The 22,748-nt window shown below is 51.5% G+C and overlaps 1 protein-coding gene across 10 annotated transcripts in view; it reads right to left on the bottom strand.

Annotated features, from left to right (window-relative positions):
* Positions 1–22,748, bottom strand: part of Hipk2 (homeodomain interacting protein kinase 2) — a 210,495-nt gene that overhangs the window by 14,239 nt on the left and 173,508 nt on the right. For 5 of the 10 annotated variants that reach the window (XM_023712846.1, XM_023712847.1, XM_004629043.2 and 2 more), the window contains exons 13-15: positions 16,722–16,969; positions 10,823–10,983; positions 9,955–10,460 (exon numbers count right to left, since the gene is read on the bottom strand). In XM_023712846.1, coding sequence (XP_023568614.1) covers positions 9,999–10,460; positions 10,823–10,983; positions 16,722–16,969 — 871 coding nt within the window. In that variant the 3' untranslated portion in view covers positions 9,955–9,998. Of the gene's footprint in view, positions 1–9,954; positions 10,461–10,822; positions 10,984–16,721; positions 16,970–22,748 lie in introns of those variants that run through there. The other 5 variants (XM_023712848.1, XM_023712849.1, XM_023712852.1 and 2 more) reach the window with 1 other exon arrangement.

Genomic DNA, 22,748 nt, shown 5'->3' with positions numbered 1-22,748 from the left:
GCACGCAATAATTTTCACACAGATTAACATGGATTAACACTTTTTAATACAGAAACCGTACAGTGAGAAACACAACGGACCAGGGCTTCATGGGGTTTTGAGATTGAGCTAAGTTGACCTGGTAGAGAAAGACCTGGGCGAGGTGACCTCGGGAGGGAGCCGCGTGCCTGGGGCTGGGGCCCGGGGGTCACCAGGCCTCCTCTTCCCCCTGGCTTTCTGGCAAGGGTGCCTATCTGTCCAGAGAGTCCTGAATTTGTGGGCAGCTGGAAGGTAAACATTTCTACAGATCCGTTCTCTCTCCACCCTAATGGGTATCACTTTTGGAAATGTGATATATCAGGCTGCAGCTCAATATGTGTGGTCAAAGCAAACAGGATGGAAAATTCCAGTCATTCCTACTGGCCACCCCCTTGTCCTCATTGGTGCCCTTGATGCTGAGGGCCAGAGAGCCTGGTGGCCCCCCAGGGAACCCAGCCCCAAGGCCCAAGAGCTAAGGGGTGGGACGCGCGTGCTAAGGCGGCTCCGACCTCTAGAGGGCTCCGCTTCCTCCTCAGCCATAAAGCTATCTTCTATCAGAATTTGGTTTGATATATATATACACAAACATATATATCAACAGCTCTATCTATACAGTGATTCTACTAAGCAGGGCTTCCGCTGCCCCAGTGTGCCTTTCTCATCTATTTCATTTGGTTAAAAAAATGCACATGGAGAGGGTGAAGAGATGCTTTGGGGGCTAGAAATGGTTGTGCCCTGGAAAAGCACAGAAGAAAGCTTTTAAATGAGCAGGGACATGAAGGCGGGGGTGGGGTGGGGTGGGTGCACACAGGGACATCTCCTTCTGAGGGTGGGGCGGGGCTGCTCTAGTTCCATGCAAAGCCACGAAGGCCACGGAGGTGGCACACTTTCTACTTCCCAAGTTCCTTCTTCTCAGCTGAGCCAGGCAACTTAATAACCACGCAGTCCCTGGAGCCCAGGAGGGGCTGACAGCAGGCAAGGGGCCCTTTGGGCTGACTCTCGAGTGTCCTGGGTGCCTGGGCATGGGACTATGGTGACAACAGGTGGATGCAGTGAGCCAGCACAATGAAAACTGGGGAGGGGGAAGTGCCAGGAGAGAATCACTTGGAGACTTGGTGGAAGGGGAACTAAGAGAGCAGCATCAGAGCTCTCTTTAAAACGTACTTTTCAAGTAATAAGAAGAGCCAATTTCTATACCTCTAGCTTGAAAAAAATGTGGGTGAGCCCCAAAGACAATGACACAAAATTCATTTGGTTAATTAGTGCAAAGGAAAAGCACACACACGCACACGCACAGGCACACACAAAGGGGGGAGGTGGCAAGAGGGCGGTTAAGAGGATTCCACAATAACAGTTCCAACAAAGAGACCCGGACAAGACCCCGCTGTCCCTGGGGTGGGCAGGGAGAAAGCCACAGTGTGACGTGAACAGGCTTCCCTGCTGCTGGGGTGCTGCTGTTTTTTCAGTACCATCTGTTAGAGGAAAGGGCCACACCAGGGGCCACACCAGGCCGCCACATTTTGGTGGTGGCACAAGAGAAAATAAAACCAAAACACGACTTAAGGAAACTGGCATTCCCAGTCTTCCCGAAGCCCTCATTGTCACATGTCTCTCTGTGCACCAGGCATCAGGGACTGGCCCAAGTGCCCCTCTGTCCCCACTCCTTGGGCTTAGCAGCTCACAGTCTCTGAACCGAACCTGCTTTTCACGCCCACCGACGCAGGCCTCACAGGTCCGTTTGGACATGCGTGAAAAGCAGACTTGTCCTTTTGCACTGATTCTGTTTAAAGGAGAATGAATGAAAGACAGCAGATATACAGAAAACCCAGCCGATGAGTACAGGATGGAGCCATATTGTTCTCTTTTGTGATACTCGGAATATCACGGGGGGCCTGGGAAATAGCAGCTGGGTCTTTGGGCTACCCAAATCCCAGTGTCTTTTTACTGCCCATCAATTAGAAGCAAGTAGATCTATAAACAAGTGAAATAATCAAATCAAGACCAAAACAAAACAAAAAATCAGTGGAGCAGGGGCCAGTTTTTGCCACCTCTTCCACGGAGTCAGAGGCCTGCAGACAAGCGTGGATGCGACACCGCACGAGACCCCAGCTCTGGCCCAGCTGGGGTCTGACCCTTCCCACTTTCTCCCGACTTCCTTTTGCATTCTCTCAAGCTCCCCTGGAAGCCGGTGTTATGGGGGGAGTGTACACACTGGGGGCTACAGGACATACAGGCAGAGCACACTTGCCTTGGGGAGACACGGCCTCCTCTCACGGAGGCAATCGCTGGGGTTTGGAGGTGTCAGTTATAAACAGAAATTTTCTTTAAAAAGTACCAGTTTAAATGTAAACTATAAAATACTTAACTGTAGCCAGAAATACAAGTAAGTATCCGCATCAATTACTTCACTTACTCATTTAAAGTGAGACTCACTGGGCTCTCAGAAGGTGAGCAGCATCTACAGTAGCTAGGGACACAGGGGCTGCCACATCTGATCACAGCACACGGAGAGCCAGTCCTCCCTTGACTTCATTCCTTCTGTAAAGACGAGTATGGTCAGAATTCACTTGAGCAGCAGCAACCAGGGGCGCATTCATCAGTACTTTCAGGCCACACAGAATTCATAGTTTTTAAATCTCGAGATCAAGCTGGCTACATGATTTCAAAAAAGGCTAAAATCAGGATGAATGCCCACATTTGAGGTAATTATTGCCATTTTAGGTCACAGTTTGTGTAAGATAATGTATCTAAAACCTTCTAAAAAATCCTTAGGTGTTCTGTTAGAATTCCAGAGCACCTACTGACACCAACCAGGATCTCAAATTCTGACTAGTTGGGTTTGCTTCCAATGGAGTCCAAGTTCTGGAAGATTCTAGAACTTGTGTAAACCACCTAAGAATTTAGGCAAATAAGCCTGGAGCCAGTCAACAAAGTTTTTAAAAGAAAAAAAAAAATAAACAAGAAACCCACCTCAAACAACAGAGCAGATACTCTATAGTACATGATAATGGTTCTTTGGAAAATTAAAAATCGAGTCCTAAAGCACTGCTCAATTCTTGTTGCCTTTCAACCGAAATGAAAATGCATCTGCATTATCATTAACCACTTACCAGGGCCAGAGAGCCCTCTTCCTCAACTCCTGAAGTTGGCTCATTGTTCTGTTTATACAATTGTTGCTTTCTGTTTCCTGGAGAGGGGTATCGAATTTGAAAGAAAATTTAATTGTATTCCTCTTCCTAAAAGCCATCTTGTCTTCCCTCTTCTTCTTCTTTTTTTTTTAACAGAAAGAAAAAATTTCCTGAACATCAGACCTACACATGGTATTTACAAATTTGGTGTGAGCCCTGCCTCTGGTTCTGCGCAGAGCTGAAGTGTGGATCTATTACAGAGACCAGAGCTGTCATGATATTTATCAAGTGCAGTAAAAAATAGCATTTTGAAAAAAATATATACCTTTAGTATTGCCTTTCTAGAGCTAACTATAAGCAAGAAAAATTATTTTTTTAAAAGATGAAAAGGATATATTTTCCTCTTCACTCTCCTAAGAGTTTGTTATAGCAGCATTACTAAAGCTAGTTGGTTTGCTGGAAAGAAATCTAAAAGGAATTCTAGGAATCAAAAGAAACTCCCCAGAGATCTTCCGTAAGTCATACCAATTCTGTCTTTCTGCCCGCATCCGATCCAGGGTCTCTTTTTGCGCAGAGTGACATTCCTTCAAGCCTTTCTTCTCAACAGACACACAGGAGACAGCTGAGGCTGGTGGCTGCATGCTGAGTTCTGGAACCCAGCAGGCTCAGGTGCAAACCCTGGCTCCCTCTTGCTAGCGGGTGGCCCCAGGGCGGCCGCCCCGCCCCCGCTTCCGGAAAGGGGCTGGTATTGCTGGTCTTACAGGGTCAGCGTGAAGATGAAATAAGACAGCCAGCGAGTTGGCAACTCTGAGCACAGTGCTTGACACACAGGACAGGGGTGTCATTAAGTGGGCCATCAGAATGAGGCCACTCTTTGCTATGAAACTAAGTGAAGCAAAATCACATCTTAGTAAAGTCCTGATTCCCAAGAGGTGACTAGAAACGTAAGGATTCTGGACCACCACTTAGGTATTCTTTAATTCATGCCATTGAGTCAGCTGTCCCATCTGCAACCGTGTGTGTGTGTGTGTGTGTGTGTGTGTGTGTGTGTGTGTGTGAGAAGGTGCCACAAGATGAACTTCTAAGGGGCTTGGCCTCAGACCTGAAGTACTGAAACAATTCCACAAATGCTGTCCTCACCTAAGGGATATTGCTAATTTGAACAGAGGCAGAGCGTGTAATATTGTCCGGCAGGATCTGACATGAAGGGTTCTCCGAGGCTGGTGGGAGTCGAGTAGGGGATCAGGAGCCCTGTGCGCTGGGCTTCTGGGACAGGGAGCTCCCAGGGCCACTTCTCTGAGACTCTCATGGAGTCTGAAGCAAACGACTGGCCTGCAGCTAGCTCTCTTCCGACCTTCCAGACGCTGCTCTACAGATGCAAGAAATCCCTGCTCCAGGAGCTACGATGTCAAGAGCCTTTGGGAGATTTCTTTTTGCATTTAAACCCCATTCCACCATGTGCTAGTCTCCAGTGGCCTGACTGAGATTTGGCCGAGTCCTGTGTGGAGACAGAAAATCGTAGGCCTTGAGTAGCAACAATGCTTGCTTGCTGTACCCTCAGTCACGTGCGATGGGTGCAGGGCCTCTGCCTTCCACGGAGCAGCAGGATGCAGGGTCACCACCACTCCTCTCTAGAATGAGTCCAGTTTCAAAATAAATGTAATCAAAGAAGCAATTTAAAAGTCAGGACACCAAGGAAAGACAATTGGAACTGCATCCCCGCTGCTGTCATTATTGCCTGGAAGGGAGAGAGGAAGGCAGCTTCGCCACGTTCTCATCTTGGGATGCCTTTGAGAAGGGTTCTTTGGCTACAGAAAGGGACAGTTTTGCTTTCCTTTCCAATTTGGTAAGGACAGCGCTGGCCTGCTCCATTTTGAGGCTTCCCCTCTAAAAATCCATCAAACCTCAGAAAGGAAAGATGTAAGTGGGGGCAGAAGTCTGTGGGTCCCAGGCTGGAAAGCGTGGTGGCGAATGGCGCCCGCCAGCCTCACCAAGTGCCAGGCTGGGCCTGCGGACAAACTTCAGCTCTCTGTTGAGTTCTCTCTGGTAGTCGAGGGCACCAAGCTGTTTTCTTCTTTCCACGTTCTGTCCTAGTGGCTCCTTGGCAGGCCAGCAAGAGCAGCTGGCCCCTACCCTACCTGCCCTTGGCCAGACGATGGAGGGGACCTGTGTCATTCTAGCAACCGTGAACCATCAGCAACACTTCCCGAAGCTTCCTCGCCTCCGCATCCGGTTTCTAAGAATGCTCGCGCTCCCCACTCACACACACTCACGTGACCCGATTCCTCCTCCACGAGCTTGTTCCAAAAGGAGTGTCTGCGGCTCCCAAGACCGAGTCAAGGGACATCATCCCGCCAGGTGTGCTCCCCTTCCTGACCTCTGACCAACACGGTGACGTCTAGGCAGGCTGGGTACTCCAGGCTGGGAGGACAGAGCCCAGCCGGCTTCCACATCCCACAGGAACCCAGCCACCGGGAAGGCGTGACATGTCCATGCAGCCCAGGAGGCAAACGGAAATGGCCATTTGCTCTGGCATCCTCCTTCCTCTGAATTATACCAACTACTTGCTGCACCCCACAGTGCTAACTGGCAGAGACAATGGACTTGCCCACCATGGCCTACTCTTCTCCTTTTCCTTGGAATCTCCTGAACTAAGCAGAAATGTTCTGCTGGTGCCCAGACAGCTCAGTGAGAACCCAGCCTGCAGAAGCAGGCTGACCCGAGGTTCCCAGGGCTCCAGCCGGGTGTCTCTCCTGGACCTGTCTGCACCTTCTCCTTGCTCAGGACTGTTTTCTTCCCTGAGAAAGGGTGGAGCCCATCCAAGACTAGGGGGTGTGCTGGGGGACTTGAGGCCTACATTGGAGGAGCTGGGTGCCTCTCCACTTGGGAGGTGGGTCAAGGGAAGGCAGCTTCGCCAAGAGGACCTCATGTGGAGCACCTAGTGGGGACTTGGGCAGGGGTGCCAACGAGCATGCTGGGGGCTTCTGTGCTTTTGATGCAACGGCTCTGTACTTAGGGTTAGAAGAGGACAGAGGCGAGGTACAGGGTGGGTACAGCATCTGGAGTGTCTGCCTGCTGCCCAGCACCTCATCTCCACTTGCAGAAGCTGCTCACATCAAGCCTTTCTCCATAGTGGCAGGCAGCATTAGGGCTGGGTGGGCCTCCACCCCCACAGTGTGGGCTCCGAGGGCTGCCCACATGGCAATGCTGAAGCTCTCCATTTGCCAAGGCAGAGGGGGCATGGCCTGCAATGTCAGGGAGGCTCCTGGACCTTGCTGAGGGCTCTCCGCATCCTCTAGACTCAGACAGCTCTTTCTGCTCGGGAAACTGTGTGCCAGGCAGATAGTGGGGGAGGTGGGATGAATGCAAGGAAGAAGAGTGGGGTTAGAACGTCCTGGGAGAACCAGTGGCCCACAATGCTTTTGGTGGGGACATGGGTGGGTACTGGGGATCAAACTGGCCAGTAGGTGCTTGTGCAGCTGAGCTATACTCCCAGCTTGCCCACAACTCTTACTTCAGCTTTTAACCAATAGCTTCCAGGAGGGGACATAAGTTATTTTCTGGGTATGCTTGTGGGAAAAGGGGAATGTTTTGCAAAGGAAAGAAGGGGCTCTGTGTCTTACGTAGCAGATGCGAGGCAGGCTGAGCATAGTCACCAGATCCAGATCCACAGGAAGGGAGAGAGTTGTGGGAGACACTGCCTGAGGGTTTGGTAGTCTAAGCTGAAGGCGTGTGCCAGCAGCCCCGAGCCCACAAACTACCTCCTCGGGCCCAGGTCCCGGGGAATCCAGAGAAATATGCTGCGGTGCCCATGTTGTCCAGAGCCTAGGCTGGACTGTGCGGAGGATAGCTGTGACCCTTCTTCCAACTCTGTTCTGTGGTGGGCCTTTCTTGATGGCTGTTTGTGAAACAGAGATGACAGGAACAATTCTGCTACATCCTGGGTCTTTCCTTTTCATCTGACAAAATTGGACATCTGTGTGTCCTCCAGTCTACTCAGAGACAGACATAATAAAATAAGTTTAAATATTACAGGGAAAACACAAAGATGCTTGGAATAAATGTGCATTTAAAACCCTGACTAAAATAGCAACAGGATGATAATAATCGTAATTACAATGGCAATGACAAAAATAAAATAATAAGCATGATAATATTAACATTATGAGCAGCATGGAACTTTCATTCCTGTCTGGGAGGAGAAAAGGAAAGAAAATTTCAGGAGAAAGAGTAAGAAGCTTCCACTTAAGGAGAGAAAAGGAATTAAGAACCTTTAGGTCATCTTTACCCTAAGAGACCAGATCTGCAGAGGACTGGAACTGCACGGTGCTGAAGGCCAGTGCCTGCCTGCCTGTCCAGGACGGCAAAGTGAGGCTGCCAAGGCCGTGCCCTGTGACTCAGTACAAGAAGATGCCATGGAACGCTGCTGCCACCTGGCTGCTCATAGGCCGGCGGCAGCCGGGCGCTTCGAGCAGTGACTCCGGGAGGGCTCCCTCGAGCTCTCTGAGCTGCCTGGCTTCCTGCCCTCAGGCCGGGTATCACCCCACCTCCAGCAGATGTGGGCACTGACGATGGCGAGAGGGGGATGTCTCCCTGCTGCAGGGTGCCGCCACACTGCCTCTCATCCCCGGGGCACTGCCAGCATGTGCCCAGCTTTATGCAGGTTGTGACGTCTTTCCTTTTGGCCAAGGCCTGCCCTAAGCCACTTCCAGTTTGGGGACTTGTTTCTTTGTAAGGTAAGTAAGAATTCCAGGTTGGGATGGGGATGTTTCCAGAGTTCTTTCACAGCTAAGAGCTAAGTCACAGCTTTGCTACTGAAGACAGTAGACGTGGCTGTGAAAACCCTTTCACAGTATATTGTTCAGGGCCTGCGAGGGAGGAGGTAAACAGGAGGACAGGCTGCTGACCGGAAGGTCCCTGTGCATTAGGAACTTGGCTGAGGGTAGGTGAAGGACTCCACATCAGGGCAAAACAATCAGAACCATCCTTTTAAGCTCAACCTTACCTAGAAAGCTTCTCTAGTTCCCAGCTTCAGAAATACCCACCCTGAGCGCAGGAACCACTCTCCACCTCCCACACTGCCTGAGAAGATTTCCAGGTATCAGAGGCACAACAGGGCACAGAGCAGACTTTGGCGACTTCACTTCTATGAGTGTCCCCCAAGTACAAAGGAGGCACCACCGTCACCCTTACCAGCAGCTCAAGGCTTCTGCCCACCAGACCTGTCAAATATCAAACGCCAAACTGTGTCTCGGGCAGATTCAGGCAATGTGAGGAAATAATTCAATAGGAACAGGTCAGTGGTTGTCTACAGAGGAAGCCTTCTCCATGGCACAGTGTGAGAGAAAAGCGCGGTGTGGATCTGAGCACAACAGACTCCTTCTTGTGGGAGGGAGGTGCTGGGGCCACTGGGGACAGACACCTGGCCTCCAGAGCTCCACAGATGGCCACATGAAGCCGCTGCCTGTCAAAGCCAACCAATACCCGAAACCCTGGGTCTCCCATACGGTACAACTTGGCCATGGATGGGTGAGGGTGAAGGGTGGGCACCTCTCTGGGTTTCTGCCCCCAAAGGAAAATTCAATAGAAACCATTTCTGTCATCAGAGCTGTCTGCCACCACCTGGCTCCTACACAGCTCTCAAGATCCTTGAATTCTCGCCCCACAGTCCTGCCAGCTTCCCTGGCATCTTGCTCACAAATAGTCCAAGAAAACAATGGCATGAAACGGAGAGAAAAAAACAACAAAAAGGAAAGACCCAAGTAAAATGTTACCACAGCGCAACAGAAGAGCGAGGCGGCTGCTGACAAGCTTGGCCCGCTGCTGTGTACCAGTGGAAGGAAATCCTCACATGCTGACAGTCATTCGGTAAGGCACTAGGAGGGATGGTGTAAAATCAAGACGGAGGGCCATGGCGGCGGGGCCGAGGGACCCAGGGGAGGCGGCACCGCGCACAACCACTCGCGCACACTCGCTTGCTCACCTGACCACCACATTGGTTACACGCCTACGCTATCCCAATTTTTGTGCAATTACATAGGAAGAGTCTATTGGTATCACTGGAGATGGACACAGGTAGAAAACAAGGTCGAGGGCTACATTCTACTAGGGTGTCGGCGACAGCCACTAGCCCTATGCTATGTGGCTAGGAGTTGATTCAAAGAGAAAAGAAAAAAAAAAAAAAGAAAAAGAAAAACCAACCAAAGTCTGCAACACACATTATTAATGACATCTGAGGAATAACATTGCTTAGGGATTTGTCCAGAGTACTCAAAAGGGAAAACCAGTTCCTCTCAGGGGTCCCCTGTTAGCCTGGCTGCTCCCCACTGCGCCTGACAAATGCACCACAACTGGGCTCCCCCAGACCAAACCCTGCCCCTCAGCCCCTGAATTCAGCCACGGCCTGACACCCTGGAAGGATGCTGACACTTTTGAGTTCTGGAAAAATCCCTAATTCTTTTGTTCAATTCATTAAAAATCTATTGGACTTCCCATCAGGTGTCCCTGACAGCAGCTTCTTCAGTGTCATTTGCTGCCATATGAAAATAATCTTTGAAAAGTTCATAGACAAAGTTCTTCAAAAACTGGGGCCCCTTTCTCCCGGGATCTTCCTGTGGCTCTCTTCTCCTTTCCAGTTTGGTGTGGAATGGGTTCATGAGCTGTTTTTCTTTTTTTTTTTCTTTTTTCTTTTTCTTTTTTAAAATAAAAAGCATAGATTTCCCTCCTCAGTCCCTTCCTTCTAAAATGTTCTCTGCTCTAAGCCCTCCTTCCTGGTTCAAGTTTCTCTGTCCCGCCCCGCCCTCCCGCCCGGTTGCATTGCTGTGTGCGCACCTCCTCCCGCCCCTCCAGTGTTTATATGTAAGGGTACTGGTTGACCTTGGCGGGGCTCAGTGGGTATCCAGTGTAGACGGTGGAGGCTGGCGAGGCGCTGATGTAGGTCTGGTGGGCAAACTGGGCTGGATACTGACTCGGGTGGATGGTGGGTGAGGGCAGTACCCGGGGGCCCATGCTCACGGGGACCTGGTGGACGATGCTGGCCGGGTAGGCAGTGTGCTGCACGGTGTGGCGCGCCGAGCCTTGCGAGGCCACCAGATGGGCCACAGTGCCGGTGGAGCCCAGGGCGGCAGGTGCCGTGTAGGTGTAGAGGTGCGGCTGTGTGGGCAGGTGGGCGGCGGCAGCCAGGTGAGGGTGGACGGTGCCGTGACTGGGGCTGTTGTGGGGGAAGGAGTATGGGGCCTGGGCCATGGTGGGAGTGATGTAGGCCTGCTGCCGCCGGTGGCTCCCGGTGCGGTCCGCAGCCATGTGCTGCTGAGCCTGCGGAGGACAAGCGGGAGAGGTGCTGTGTTAAGGGCCAGCCACTCAGGGAGCACAGGGAGGGGAGGAGCGACAGAGGCTTCCCCTTCAGTGCAGGTGCCTGCATGCTCTGCCTTGGTCTGGCACCTCCCTCCTTCTGGGACAAGGGACAGGCTGCCCTTGCTGGGCAGAGACGGCAGTGCCAGGCCCTCGATGCGTAAGCCTGGGACCCGGTGCCACCTCCCCGAGAATGATCCAGGAGAAAGGAGCCACCGAGTCTCTCTGCTCTGGGACCTTCCTGATACAGCCTAGAGGTGGGTGAGGATCTTGGCCCTCAGTGCAGCTGAAGAAGAGGGGGCTGAAGCCAAGGGGGTTGGGCTTACCTGGCTGAGATTGAGGGGCTGCTGCTGCTGGAAATGGGGGCCTGGCCGTTGCTGCCGGTAGGCGATGGCCCCCGACGAGCTCCCTGAAGAGTGACCGCTGGTGGAGGTCACGTTGCTGGAGGACTTGGGCTTGTACGAGGATGAGTGGTGACTGGTGGTGACTGTGGAGGAAGAGGAACAGATGACACATCAGTGGCTGATTCTCAGTACTGGGAAGATGCTCCTTTGCAGGTGACAGTGGCCTTCTGGGAAGGACATGTTCCCAAGACTGGACAGGCTGCCTCTGGACCCCGCTGGGATCTCGCTTGGACTCTAGACCAGCAGTAGGTACTGCTCACTCCTTCAGTTGGGGAATGGTGGTATGTTGGGGCTGTGGATGCAGGGACTGAAGCACAAGCAAAGGGACAGGTACAGGTACAGGGGAGGCGAGGCAAGCCAGAGCCCCATCAGGCCTCACAGGGGTCCTCCTGGGAGATGGCTAGAGGAGTCCTTGCTGGGTCCCCTCACAGGCAGTTATGAGGAAAAGGTGTGACTGTGCCTTCAGTGGTATCTACAGAGCAATCAGAACAAATAGCAGCAGTGAGAGTGGTCCTGTGGGTGGCACTGGCCGGGTCCTCTCCTGGGCAGGCACAGTTGGCTAAACATTATGCCTGTCTCCTCCACGCTACTGACAAGGAGGCTGCCCAGGCTCAGCAACTGCCAGCCCCACCGTGGGCAGCTGGGGGCTGGATGAGGAGGTGGATGCCAGGTGCCCAGCCACACAGCAGCCAAGGAGCCCTTAAAGAGCTGGTTGGCTTCTGTTTTATCTTCAGTACTGAGAGTTGAACCCTGACCCTTCACACTGAGCTACACCCTCAGTCCTTTTCTTAATTTTTTGAGACAGGGTCTTGCTAAGTTCCCTAGGCTGGACTAGAATCCACAATCCTTCTGCCTTTGTTCCTAGAATGCACGGGTCAGATGTGATCACATGTGGTGAGCTGGTGGCCTTACTCCACACAGTAACTTCTGAGCTCCTGCTGTGCCAGGCACTGGTGGTATGTGCCACCTGGGACAGAACAGGTGAATGGGAATAAAGAGGAGCATCACAGTCCGCATGGTTGAAAGCCCGAGGCAGCAGGATAAGCTGGTGAAGGTGCTGGTGGGAGGCTTGAGTGGGACCCGAAGTCCAGGAGTACAGGGGCTGGTGTGGAGCCCTCGCCCGGGTCTGAGAAAGCCCTGCTGGGGGTGGTCGGTGCTCATCTGGGCTTTCAGCAGGGGTAGGGCACAGCCAGGTAGGTGGGGCAACCAGGTGGGTGGGACCATCGCTATCTTGCCAGTCCCCAAGGCTCCTACATCTCAGTTCTTCCACTAGAGGGGTGGCCTGGCACTTCAAAGCTCTCAATAAATACCTGAGTGGAACCCCCCAAAATGCACTAAGTAGCATGGGCCAGAGACCCTTCATTTAATAAAAACACAGCACCCCAATAGCAAGAGCAACAAGCAGACACACACGGATGAGCAAAAACTGAGTTTCTTTAGGTGCAGGGCTACACAGGAACCTAGGCAGGGAGCCCAGGACGGAGAAGGTTTCAGATGTCTTCTGTGCACTGTGGCTTGGAAGCCAGCAGAGGCAGAAAAGGCCCGCAGGCTTGTGTGCTTTAGAAACCACATCGCCACAGATGGCTTCCATGCCTTATAGGAAGGGGAACCGAGAAGAAGCCTCTGAGGTAGGACGGGCGGGCGGACCCCACAGGCAAGGCAGGAAGGAGAGCCAGGATGGGCACGAGCCCCGCTGGGGCCTGGCTGGGGGCGGCTGGCTGCCCAGGGACCCTTGTCCCTGCCGGGTGAGGCAGGTGCACGGGCAAAGGACACACCGATTCTAGTGGAAGAATAGGACTGAAGGAGGCTTTGCCTAAGGGAAGAGGCATGCGTTAAGAGAGAAAGGTACCGAGTTCCCTCGCTTACCCTGGCCCATGTTTACCTGAGCACCTCCAGTGTCTTATTTTATGGCCAGTGACTTGGTTTTCTCCATTAGGTTTGTGGAATGTGACTAAAATACAGGGTTATGTCTCATGCTGTTTGTCAGCAAAAATTCAGGATGCTTATATTAGGCCTCCAGAGCTTGGGCACAAATAAGGGCCTATCACTGTTCTCAGTGAGGTATCCCATAGCGGCTGGCATAAAACTATTGATTCTGGTTATTTTGGGGGTAGACAGTGCTAAACATAATGAACTGTACACAGGATCAGACTCAGGCTCTTGACTGAATTGAGTTGGATCAATTTATGACAAGCCACAAGGTGATGAAATTAAAGTCAAAGATGAACAGGGTACGTCAGTGGGGATGCTGAGTAACTGCTGATGAAGACAGAAGTGTGCCTCCGAAGGCCTCGGCCTTGGGATCTTTTTTTTTTTTTTTGGCAGAACCAGGGATTGAACTCAGGCCCTTGCGCTTGCCAGGCAAACGCTTATTCTACTGAGCTATCTCCCCGGCCCCCAAATTCATTCATTCATTCATTCTTTCTTTCTTTCTTTCTTTCTTTCTTTCTTTCTTTCTTTCTTTCTTTCTTTTTGTATTTTAGGGAAGGGTCTACAGGGTGTTCAGGGTCTCACTACTAGATTGGACTCATTGTGATCCATCTGTTTACACCTCCCAAGAGCTGGGATTTCAGGCGCACACCACCACGCCCAGCCTCAATCACTGTCTCAGTGTGCCCCGGGGGAGGGTCAGCACAGCAGGCAGGCCCAGGATTGAACCTCTGAATATTTAATCCACTGAGCTACGTGTTGGCCCCAGGAGGAAGGCAAAGGTAACAACAGGAAACCCAGCCACAGAATAATGACATAAATGGAAGCAGAGGGTTCCGGCTCCCCATCAGACCTGCTCCAGTAAAGGGTGCGCTGCTCCGCCACGGAGGGAGGCAGCTACTAGAGGCCCCGAATAGGGCTGTGCAGTGGCAACCCTGCACCCCACCTACTGCTGCAGGAGAGTGCTTTCACAGGGCGCTGGAACTTGGTATGTTAAGCTTCCTGGGAACCCAGAGCCAACCTGGCCATGGCAGAGCAACCCTGTGCTCCGGAATCAGGGCACAGAGACCCAGTACTGTGCTCATAGCAACCCAGTTAGGCTCCTAAGGGCCCCCAAAACCTGGGGGTAGGAGGGCTCCTTGTGAACCCACTGTGGGTCAAAAACGAGAAATCTGAGCATGCGGGCTCTCACCAGAGCCTGTTTCATCCCTCCCTCAGCAGCTGAGTGCTGCCGGGTTTGAGCTGCGCACTCTCCTGCTCTGTAGCCGTGAAAGGAGCGTGATGTCTAGCCCAGCCTTGGAGCCCCTCTCTGCACTTACTCTACCCTTGGGGCATTTCATGATCACTTGTGTGAGGGAGGGACAAGGAGCTCGGGGGTTTCAGCCTGGGGCTGTGAAAGATACCGTTAGATGGAGCCTGGCATTCCCTGCTTCCTGTCACTGTGGGCCAGGAGACTGGAGCTAGGTCACAGCTTGGCAGGCAGTAGGACAGGAGGGGCCTTGAGGGACAGTCACCTAGCAATTTCTCCCACAGGGCTAGACAAAGTGCCCACAGTCGATGCTGGGGTTGGCTTTTTGCATGGATTCATGGGCTAGAAAGGAGCATACTGCTCACACATGGCCCGGCCAGTCTGGGAATAGCTACTCTTTCAAGGCCTGCCTGTGCCGGGTAGGGAGAGCACTCAGCATGAGAGTCCAGTCACAGGGCCCTGGGCCAGCTGGGCCATCCTCTCTGCACCTGCTTTGTTTTTCACCCACAAAACTGGGGAAACAGTAGTAGCTACATGTAAGTTGCAATGGGTTTCCACACGCAGACCCTAGTAGCTGCTGCTCAGCAGGAAGTGCATGGGCTCAAGCACTCAGACCTGCTCACACACAGGGAGCGGGTATGTTCTGGGCTCGGAGGATGAGCGCCAGGCCCTGCTGCAGGGAACCAGGATCTCTGAGGGCGAGAAGGCAGCTTTGAGCGCACGAGTCTGGCCTTGAGCAGACTGCTGGACTTTCCCTCAGCCTTACACCCTTCTAACAAATTCTTGAGCCAGTCTGGTTTGTTCTGTTACCTTCCAGAAGAACTTCGGCTCACCCTAGAGGACCTGGGAGCCACAGAGGGACCAGTCTGTGCGACAACTGGCGTCCACCCTGACCTCAGCGAGATGGGCAGCCTCTGGCTCCTGGGTGCTGGGGCTCTGGGAGGATGGGCTGACTGGTGGCCTAGATGGGCCTCTGGGCAGCAGAAGCTGGAGGGCTCTCTCCTGGCTTCCCAGGCTAGGCTGATGGCACTGAGGGGTGCTGAGGCTGTGGGGGGCCACCCCGTCTGCCATCCCACCCATAGAGCACAGCGGCACTTCCCACATCTGAGCGAGCTCTGAGTGCAGCCCCTGGCTTTCCACACACAGCACCTGGGGAGCTGCACAGGGCTCTGGCATACAACACAACAGAAATCAGGTCTTGGGAAATGAATCATCTTAAAACTGTGTGCTGGCTTTAAGTAGCCTGGGGGATATCTAGGCCAGTGCTCTACAGAGTTCTGTGTTTTGCAGTGAATCACCTGGCATGCCTCACAGGACTGTTTGGTGACCATGACAGGATGCTGCTTCCCGGCAGGGTTTTGGATAGAGACGTTCCCAAGGTCTGAAGGAAGACAGCTTTGCTTCTGTTTCCTCAGAGGTGCTGAGCTGGGGCTCCAGCCTGGCTGGCCCTGTCAGTCAGATGTATGTCCTGGCTCTGTCATAGGCCCATTTCTACCACAGGTAAGGCCTCCTCCTTGAGGATCTGCTGATCCCAAGAGACACCAGGTGGGATTCTTATGGTGTGGAGTGACTTGGCTGCCCACACTACTTTTCAGCCAGGGCACCATGGGCCCCAGGCAGGACCGCCTGTGCACTGTGCCCCCCCCAGCATAGAACTCTGAACCCTGGACTCTGAAGTCCAGGCTGCCCAGAACCTGCGCTGTTGCCACATACTCTGAGGGAAAGGCCAGGCCAGGGTGGAGACATGGAGCAGCTTCCGCAGGGTGCTGGGCTGGCTGTGTTTAGTAAGAATTTCTTCTAGGAAAGGGAGGAGGCTACCTACAGAGTTAGGGCAAGAGCTCTGACAGGAGGGCCACCTGGCTGCCACCTTGCTGCTCTGGGTTAGGACGGGATGCTGACTGAGGGAGAAAGAAGCCTGAGGCGCCTTCTATTTCCCCTTTAAGTGGAGTCTCTTGGTGCCAAAAGGGCAGTGTCATAGGTGTTGTTCTAGGCTCGAGGTCCCTACAGATGCCATCCTAGGTCTTACTGTGCACACTGGGGCAGCAGTGGAGTAGCCAACCCCTGGCCTGCCACATGCTGACCACTCAGGAAGATCTTATTTCCTCACCAACTTCTGGTGACGCAGTGGTCTCACACTTGTCCATACGGGAGCAACTTCTCTCCCTAGACAATCTTAGCACGGTGTGTGCCTCCCCTCGGAACAGTGCCACCGTCAAGGGGCTGCTGGGTTGCAGCTGTGACAGCATGTGGCAGAGAAACACAGCATGCAGGATTTTCTGGGTCAGTCTCCAAATCTGTCCACTGTGAGTACAGGCAAGGGAAACACTGAAGAGATGCTACTCAATAAACCCAACGCATGCTGGGTGTGGTGACTTGCCTGTACTCTCAGCCTTTGTGAGGCTGAAGCAGGAGGACTGCTGGGACTTGGAGACCAGCCTGGACTCCATACTGAGTTCAGGTCTAGATATACTACATGTGAGTCCCCATCTCAACAAACAAAAATCCCACAAAACTTCTACTTTGGCTACTGAACAAAGTGCTACGTAAGGACCATCTGTAATAACTGGGCACTTTCTATTTGCCTGATCCTCACATTTTAGTAGCAGAGAAAAGCAGTCTCAGGAGAGATGTTCCCCCCATTACCTGGCCCCAGGCTGTCACACTCCACCAGTACTTCGCTGGCCTGGGTTTTCAGGGGGGGCACGATGATGGTTCGAGGGTTGCCAGGGCAATGGTTCTCCAGGCCCCCCTTGGTGTCAAAGGTGTTGGTGGTGTTGTGCCCAGTGCGCTGCTGCACAGAGTAGGGGCTGGTGTTGCTGGAGGAGTCGGAGTATGGAGAGTCGTGGACTGTGACACAGCTGATGACGTTTTTCCTTTGCTTGGAGACAGTGCTGTGAAGGTAGAGGGAGAAGCCAGACTGGTGAGAAAGCAATTTCAGAGTTCATGTGTGAAAAGCCCTGGGGCTGGTGAGGGAGGTTGGGCTCGCAAATGCCACTGTCTAAGCAGTGCCAGGGGTGCATGGGACAGGAGGAAGGCACTGGCGCTCCTTGGTGTTTCTGCAAGGTGGGGAGCGCCTGGGCAGGCCTGGACTCTCCCTGTGTGGCACACTCAAGCTACATGGCACCCTGCTCTGGGCCACTGGAAGGGGACACAGCCTTGTTAGAAGAACTCTTTTAGGAGAACACTGATTTTAGAAGGTCATAAGCTTAGGCCGGGGCTGTGCAGACAGGGAAAGCTTAAGCAGGAAGGCATGGGATGTCCAACAAACCAGGTCATAGCTGGAAGGATGGGCAACAGGAGAGGCTCTGACATCCTCTGCCAGCTCTCTGCGCTGTGTGCAGGACACCCAGGACCTCTGACCCTTTGGAAGGCTGGCTTTGCCCTCCTGGGGCTTGCCTGGCACCTGGGCCCAGACCAGCACTTCCTCAGCGCCTGCTGGAAAGAGCCTGCAGGCAGTGGACACGATGGCCTGTGGCTGCTACCTGGGATTCATCTGGTGGCTCTTGGCTTGCACCTTCTTTTCAGATATTTGTGTTAGTGTGGTCACTTTGGGAATCAATCCTGTCTGCCTCCTAGCTGCTGGGATGACAGATGTGGACTTTACTGCTTATCGTACAAGGTTTTAAAAATGGATGTCCTTCTATTTTTGCATATTGATCATTTTAAGAAATAACTGCCTAAGCAACCCAGTCAGTTTCCTACTAATTTGATAAGGGCAGAAGCTGGCATTTATAGTCTCATGGACTCCCAAGGACCTTGTGAGGGGTCAGGCTCTTTCCAAAAGTGATGTCTAACACCCAAGGAGCAGCAGAGAAATGGGGGTGCTGAGGACTGGGCAGCCAGGCAAAAGGTTACACACAAGGACGGAGCAGGGCTACTAGCAACTGGAAGGGGAGTGGGATGAGGGCCACTGGGGCCTGGCTCTGCCCCCCGTACCCAACACTGCTGCATGCGGCCTGGCCCTGCCCCTGTGCCCAACACCGCTGCATGCAGCCTGCCCCACCCCCCCAACCTCCTGGTGCCCAACACTGCTGCATGTGGGCTGGGCCACCCCGGCAGCCTGCACATTGTTCTCTTTTTCAGGGCAGAAGGCTCCTCACTGGGTCTGAATACAAATATAGCCATAGCTAGATGTCTAACTGTGGCCTTTGCTGGTAACAGGTCACTAAACAATACCGCATAGTTTCCTCCAGACCATGTATATATGTTGTGTATGAAATGTACTGAATTTCATGCTTAGACCTGACTTCTATCACTAAGAGAGCTCATTATGGATATGCAAATATTCTAAAATCTGAAGACAAAAAAAGTGCAATCCAGAACACTTCTGTCCCAAGTATTCTGGATAAGGGACACTGAACCTACAGCCACTTGTGTTATCTCATGGAACATATGACAACAGGTTTGTAGACAAGCTGCCTAGGCAAGAGGAATTCTATCTGGGTAAGGACTTGCTGTAAACGTTTCTTCTTTCATACTCTGTGCATAAACCAGAAGATGCTATGAAAGATAATTACACATCACCAGGTATTCCAGAGATCTATGCCGCTGGTAGGTGCTGCAGGGAATACCTGCATAGAAAAATACAATACACGTCTCTGCCCTCGAGAAGATTAAAATCTCAGTGGGAGACTGTATAACAACATGACAAGTTAAACAGCGAAAGCTTTAAAATAACCAGTTAAAGAGAATAATGGATGTCACAAAGCATTCCATGATTAACTGTCAAATGAGTCATGCAGATAATTGTTAAGAATCCAAAAGATGGGGAAGAATGAATTGGTTGCATATATTTACAGTTCCTCATGTTAACTTAGATGAAATAAATTTTAATTAATGAAGACCCACATTTCTCACTTGTAAATGCAAAAAAACCCATATGCTTGCTCCTCAAAGAGCTAAACACAGAGCTATATATGACCGAGCAATTCCATTACTAGGGATGAAATCAGGGGCTCAGCAAGGTACTGTTCAGTATAGTAATGTTCATGGCAGCATTATCCATAGTAGTTAAAAGGTGGAAACAATTTAAGCATCCACCCACTGAGGAATGGCTACCCATGCAGTGGAGAGCATCCAGTTTACCAGCTGCCACAGTATGGAAGGGCCTGGAAAACATCAAGGGAAATTAACCAGAAACCAGTAAGATATGAGGCATCTGGAATAGGTGAGTTCATACAAACAGAATGTGTGCAGGGGCAGGGGGCAGAGGAAAAGGGGGGTTGTTGGCAATAGATATGGAATTTCTAATGGTGGGGGTGATAAGAAAGTTTTACAAATCTGTAATGGTGATGGCTGTACAACATTATGAGTATAATTAATGTTGCCTGAATTGTGTGCTTAAAAAGGTAAACTTTATGTCATATATTTAACCATACTCTCAAAAATGAATATATAAAATGGAACTGAATGATGGGGAAATTATACAGCACATGAATGATACCTCAATTTGAAAAAGCCCACTGGCTCATTCATTCAGACACAGAAAAGGAAATGGGATTCAGTGTCGGGCGCTCAGAGCTGCACAGCTGCAGCAGGGCTGGCTGCAGACATCAGGCAGGGGCAGCCGAGAGTGGGCACAGGAGTTAGAAAGTGGGGCTCTAGGCAAAGTCCCTGAGCCCACAAGGGATTTGAGACAAATAAGATCCAAGGGAAGCTGTAGAGTGCAGAGGACGGAGCGTCAGGAAGAAGGGAAGAAAGAGGAGCTGCCTTAGAAAGGGAAGGCCTGGGGACACTGCAGCTGCACACGGTGCTCCTCAGCCTTCTCACAAACAGCGGATGTGTCCTGTTGCAGGTGTACGTCCTGTGGGTAGGGCTCCGGTCCTAGCTCTGCGCTCCCTTGGGCAGCAGGCCGAGTAACCTGTAATATCCGGCCAGTGTCAACCCACGCAAAACCTTCTGGGCAGCGGAGTGATTGGCAGGTCCAGTGTGAAGAGACCTAAAATAGCATTTGGTCCACTACTCATCTGCAGAGAAATCAGATGTGTCTAGTAAGTGCACCTCACAGGCAAACCTGGATCTGACCAACTTCTGTGGCTCATACTTCATTAGGTTCTGAGCAGTTAAAAAAATGAGCAAGTTAAACAAGCAAAATATACTATATTAATTTTTTTTCAAACTGTAACCTTATCTCAAATACAAATTGGGATCATTGGGAATTCTTGCCTCAAATTCAGAAATTGTGGAGAGGCCGGGCGTGGTGGCCCACACCTGTAATCCCAGCCTTGGGAAGCTGAAGCAGGAGTATCAGCCAGCCTGAAATACACAGTGAGACCCTGTCTCAAAAAGATCAAAGCATAAACAAACTAACTGTGGAGAAGCCAGTTTAACTGGAACTTGTAAAGGAATAACAGGGCCGCTTCATGAATCCGTCAGTACAATGTCACGGAAGAATGGCTTTGCAGCTTGGCCTCGCTGACTTGTGGGAATTTAAGTACAGCTCCTTAACGGAAACTCAAGCAGCAGTGAGTCCATTCACTCATCCAAGACTTCTTGGTCTTGATGTCAGTTTCGTGACAGCGTCTTGTTATGCGCTAAGAGGGTGGGGACCTCTGTAAAAGACCTGGTGCCTACTGAGCAGACGAGAACAGCAGGGCTTAATGTTGACTTACCTCTTTGGATTTGCATGCGCCTGGGTTGGGAAAGGTGAATTATTTGATCGCTCTGCTTCTAATCTCTTCTATTGTTAGAAATCGCTGCGCTCTACCTAAACACTGTATGCAGATTAGAGAACAGTGGGAAGCTGCCAAATGAGTCACATTAGAAAGGAGCACACATTCGAGATTGCTACTGTGATTCTTCAGGCTTATATGCCATTCTACTGGGATTTGTCTACTACTGCATCTAATTATTATTGATAGCTTATCAATCCCACTATGAGTTGGTTAGTGGAAGCAAAAGAGACAGTGATAGGAGTAGACTGAGAAATATTTGCTCAAATGGCCCCGACAGGCATCACTTCTGAATAAGGAGCAAAGCTGCACACGCTCACAACTGCATTGTGTTGTCATGGCAATAGATGATTTTCATCATTTTAAGATGATGAAAAGAAGCAAGGAGCTAAGAAGGAAAGAAATCAGCCCCAATGGAGAAAACAATGTCAGAGGATCAGATACAAATTCATAGCCACCATCCCTGCAGGGTCCCATCTAGAATATTTCGATTTCTATTGCTAATCTCAATCAATTTCATCCTTCAAGACTAAGGTCAAACCTCATCTCCTCCAATAAACTTTCCATGACTTCTTTCACTCCTGATTCCACACTGAAAAATGCTATACATATGAAAACCACTGCTCTGCTCTTACGACACAGACTGCCACGTACGGGCGACATTTGCTGGAGCATGTGAAGTGGTGCATGCGGATAATCACTTGCAGTCTCTGCAGCAGGACTATGCAGTAAAAAAAAAAAACAACTTCTACTGTCATTATTAAAGACCACACACTGTGGACACAAAGCTTGAGTCACTGGTTGGGTGTGTGGCAGTGAGAACTGGGCGCAGCACTTGCATGCTTAACTACAATGCTACCCCGCCCCAGGCCTCCCAGGCAAGGCGCCCCACAAACAGAGTCCCCCACACCAGGAAATCGCAGAGTACATTTTTGGTTTTTTGAGACAGAGTCTCATTCTGTAGTCCTCCGTGGCCCTGAACTCATTGCGTAGCCCAGGCTGGCCTTCAGCTCGCAGTAATCCTCCTCCTTTAGCCACCTGAGTGCTGAGATTTTAGGCATGCACCACTACACCTGGCAGATGGCCTGGAACCTTTTTTTTCTTTTTCATGTGAGGAGAGGGACTGGCAGTCACTGTCTCCAGGTCACTGGGTTCCTTCTGCTGTCCTATGGAGCTCTTGATTTAAAGCATTGATGATGAAAACCCAACACCTTTTAACGTAGTACATACATTCCATCTCAATCATACTGTCTGTATACTTGTATCTGTGTGTACACTCACATACATCACCACCAGGGTCTTTCTTCACCTGCTTTCTAGAGATCAGAAACAATGCCTGGAAGGACCCCAGCCTAGCTGCCTGGTGCTGTCCTGTGAGTATGGTGGAAGGTGGTGGCATCTACAGCAGATGAGCTGCCCCTCCTGCACCAGCCCAGGAGTCTAGCCCACCTCATCCAGTCCCACGGGGCTCACCCAGGAGCCTGGCCCACTGCATCCAGACCCACGGGGCCCACCCAGGAGCCTGGCCCACTGCATCCAGACCCACGGGGCCCAGCCAGGAGTGCTGAGCCTGCAGTTCTCCAACCCTCTTCTTCCTCTGCCCTGTGGAAGGCAGCTGGGGATGGACGGGGGGACACAGGATTGCTTCTTCCAAATGTGGCCCCTGAGCCCCCTCCATACTATAAATGGAGCCCTGCAGGGGTGCAGGGAAGGGGGCTGGGCCAAGTGCCTGAAGGAGCTGGGGACAAGTCAGGGTCTAAGACACTTCAGAAGCACAGTGGGTAAAGATGGATACAACACTGCTTTGGCTTTTTTTTTTTTTTTTTTTTCCAATGATGATGGTGATGATGATGGTGATGATGATGACAGAGTGTGTTTCACCTCAGTATTTTCTTCTCCCTTCCTCCCCCTGGGATTCAGCCAAGGCCCCTGCGCTGAGCTACATTTCCAGCCCTTTATCTGTTCTTTTTTGTTTTCTGAGACAGGGTCTGCGTATGTA

Source organism: Octodon degus, unplaced genomic scaffold (genome assembly GCF_000260255.1).
Source record: "Octodon degus isolate 3935 unplaced genomic scaffold, OctDeg1.0 scaffold00027, whole genome shotgun sequence".
Taxonomy (NCBI): Eukaryota; Metazoa; Chordata; class Mammalia; order Rodentia; family Octodontidae; genus Octodon; species Octodon degus.
The sequence above is the reverse complement of the archived record's forward strand: the minus strand, read 5'-3'. Positions and strand labels throughout refer to the sequence as shown.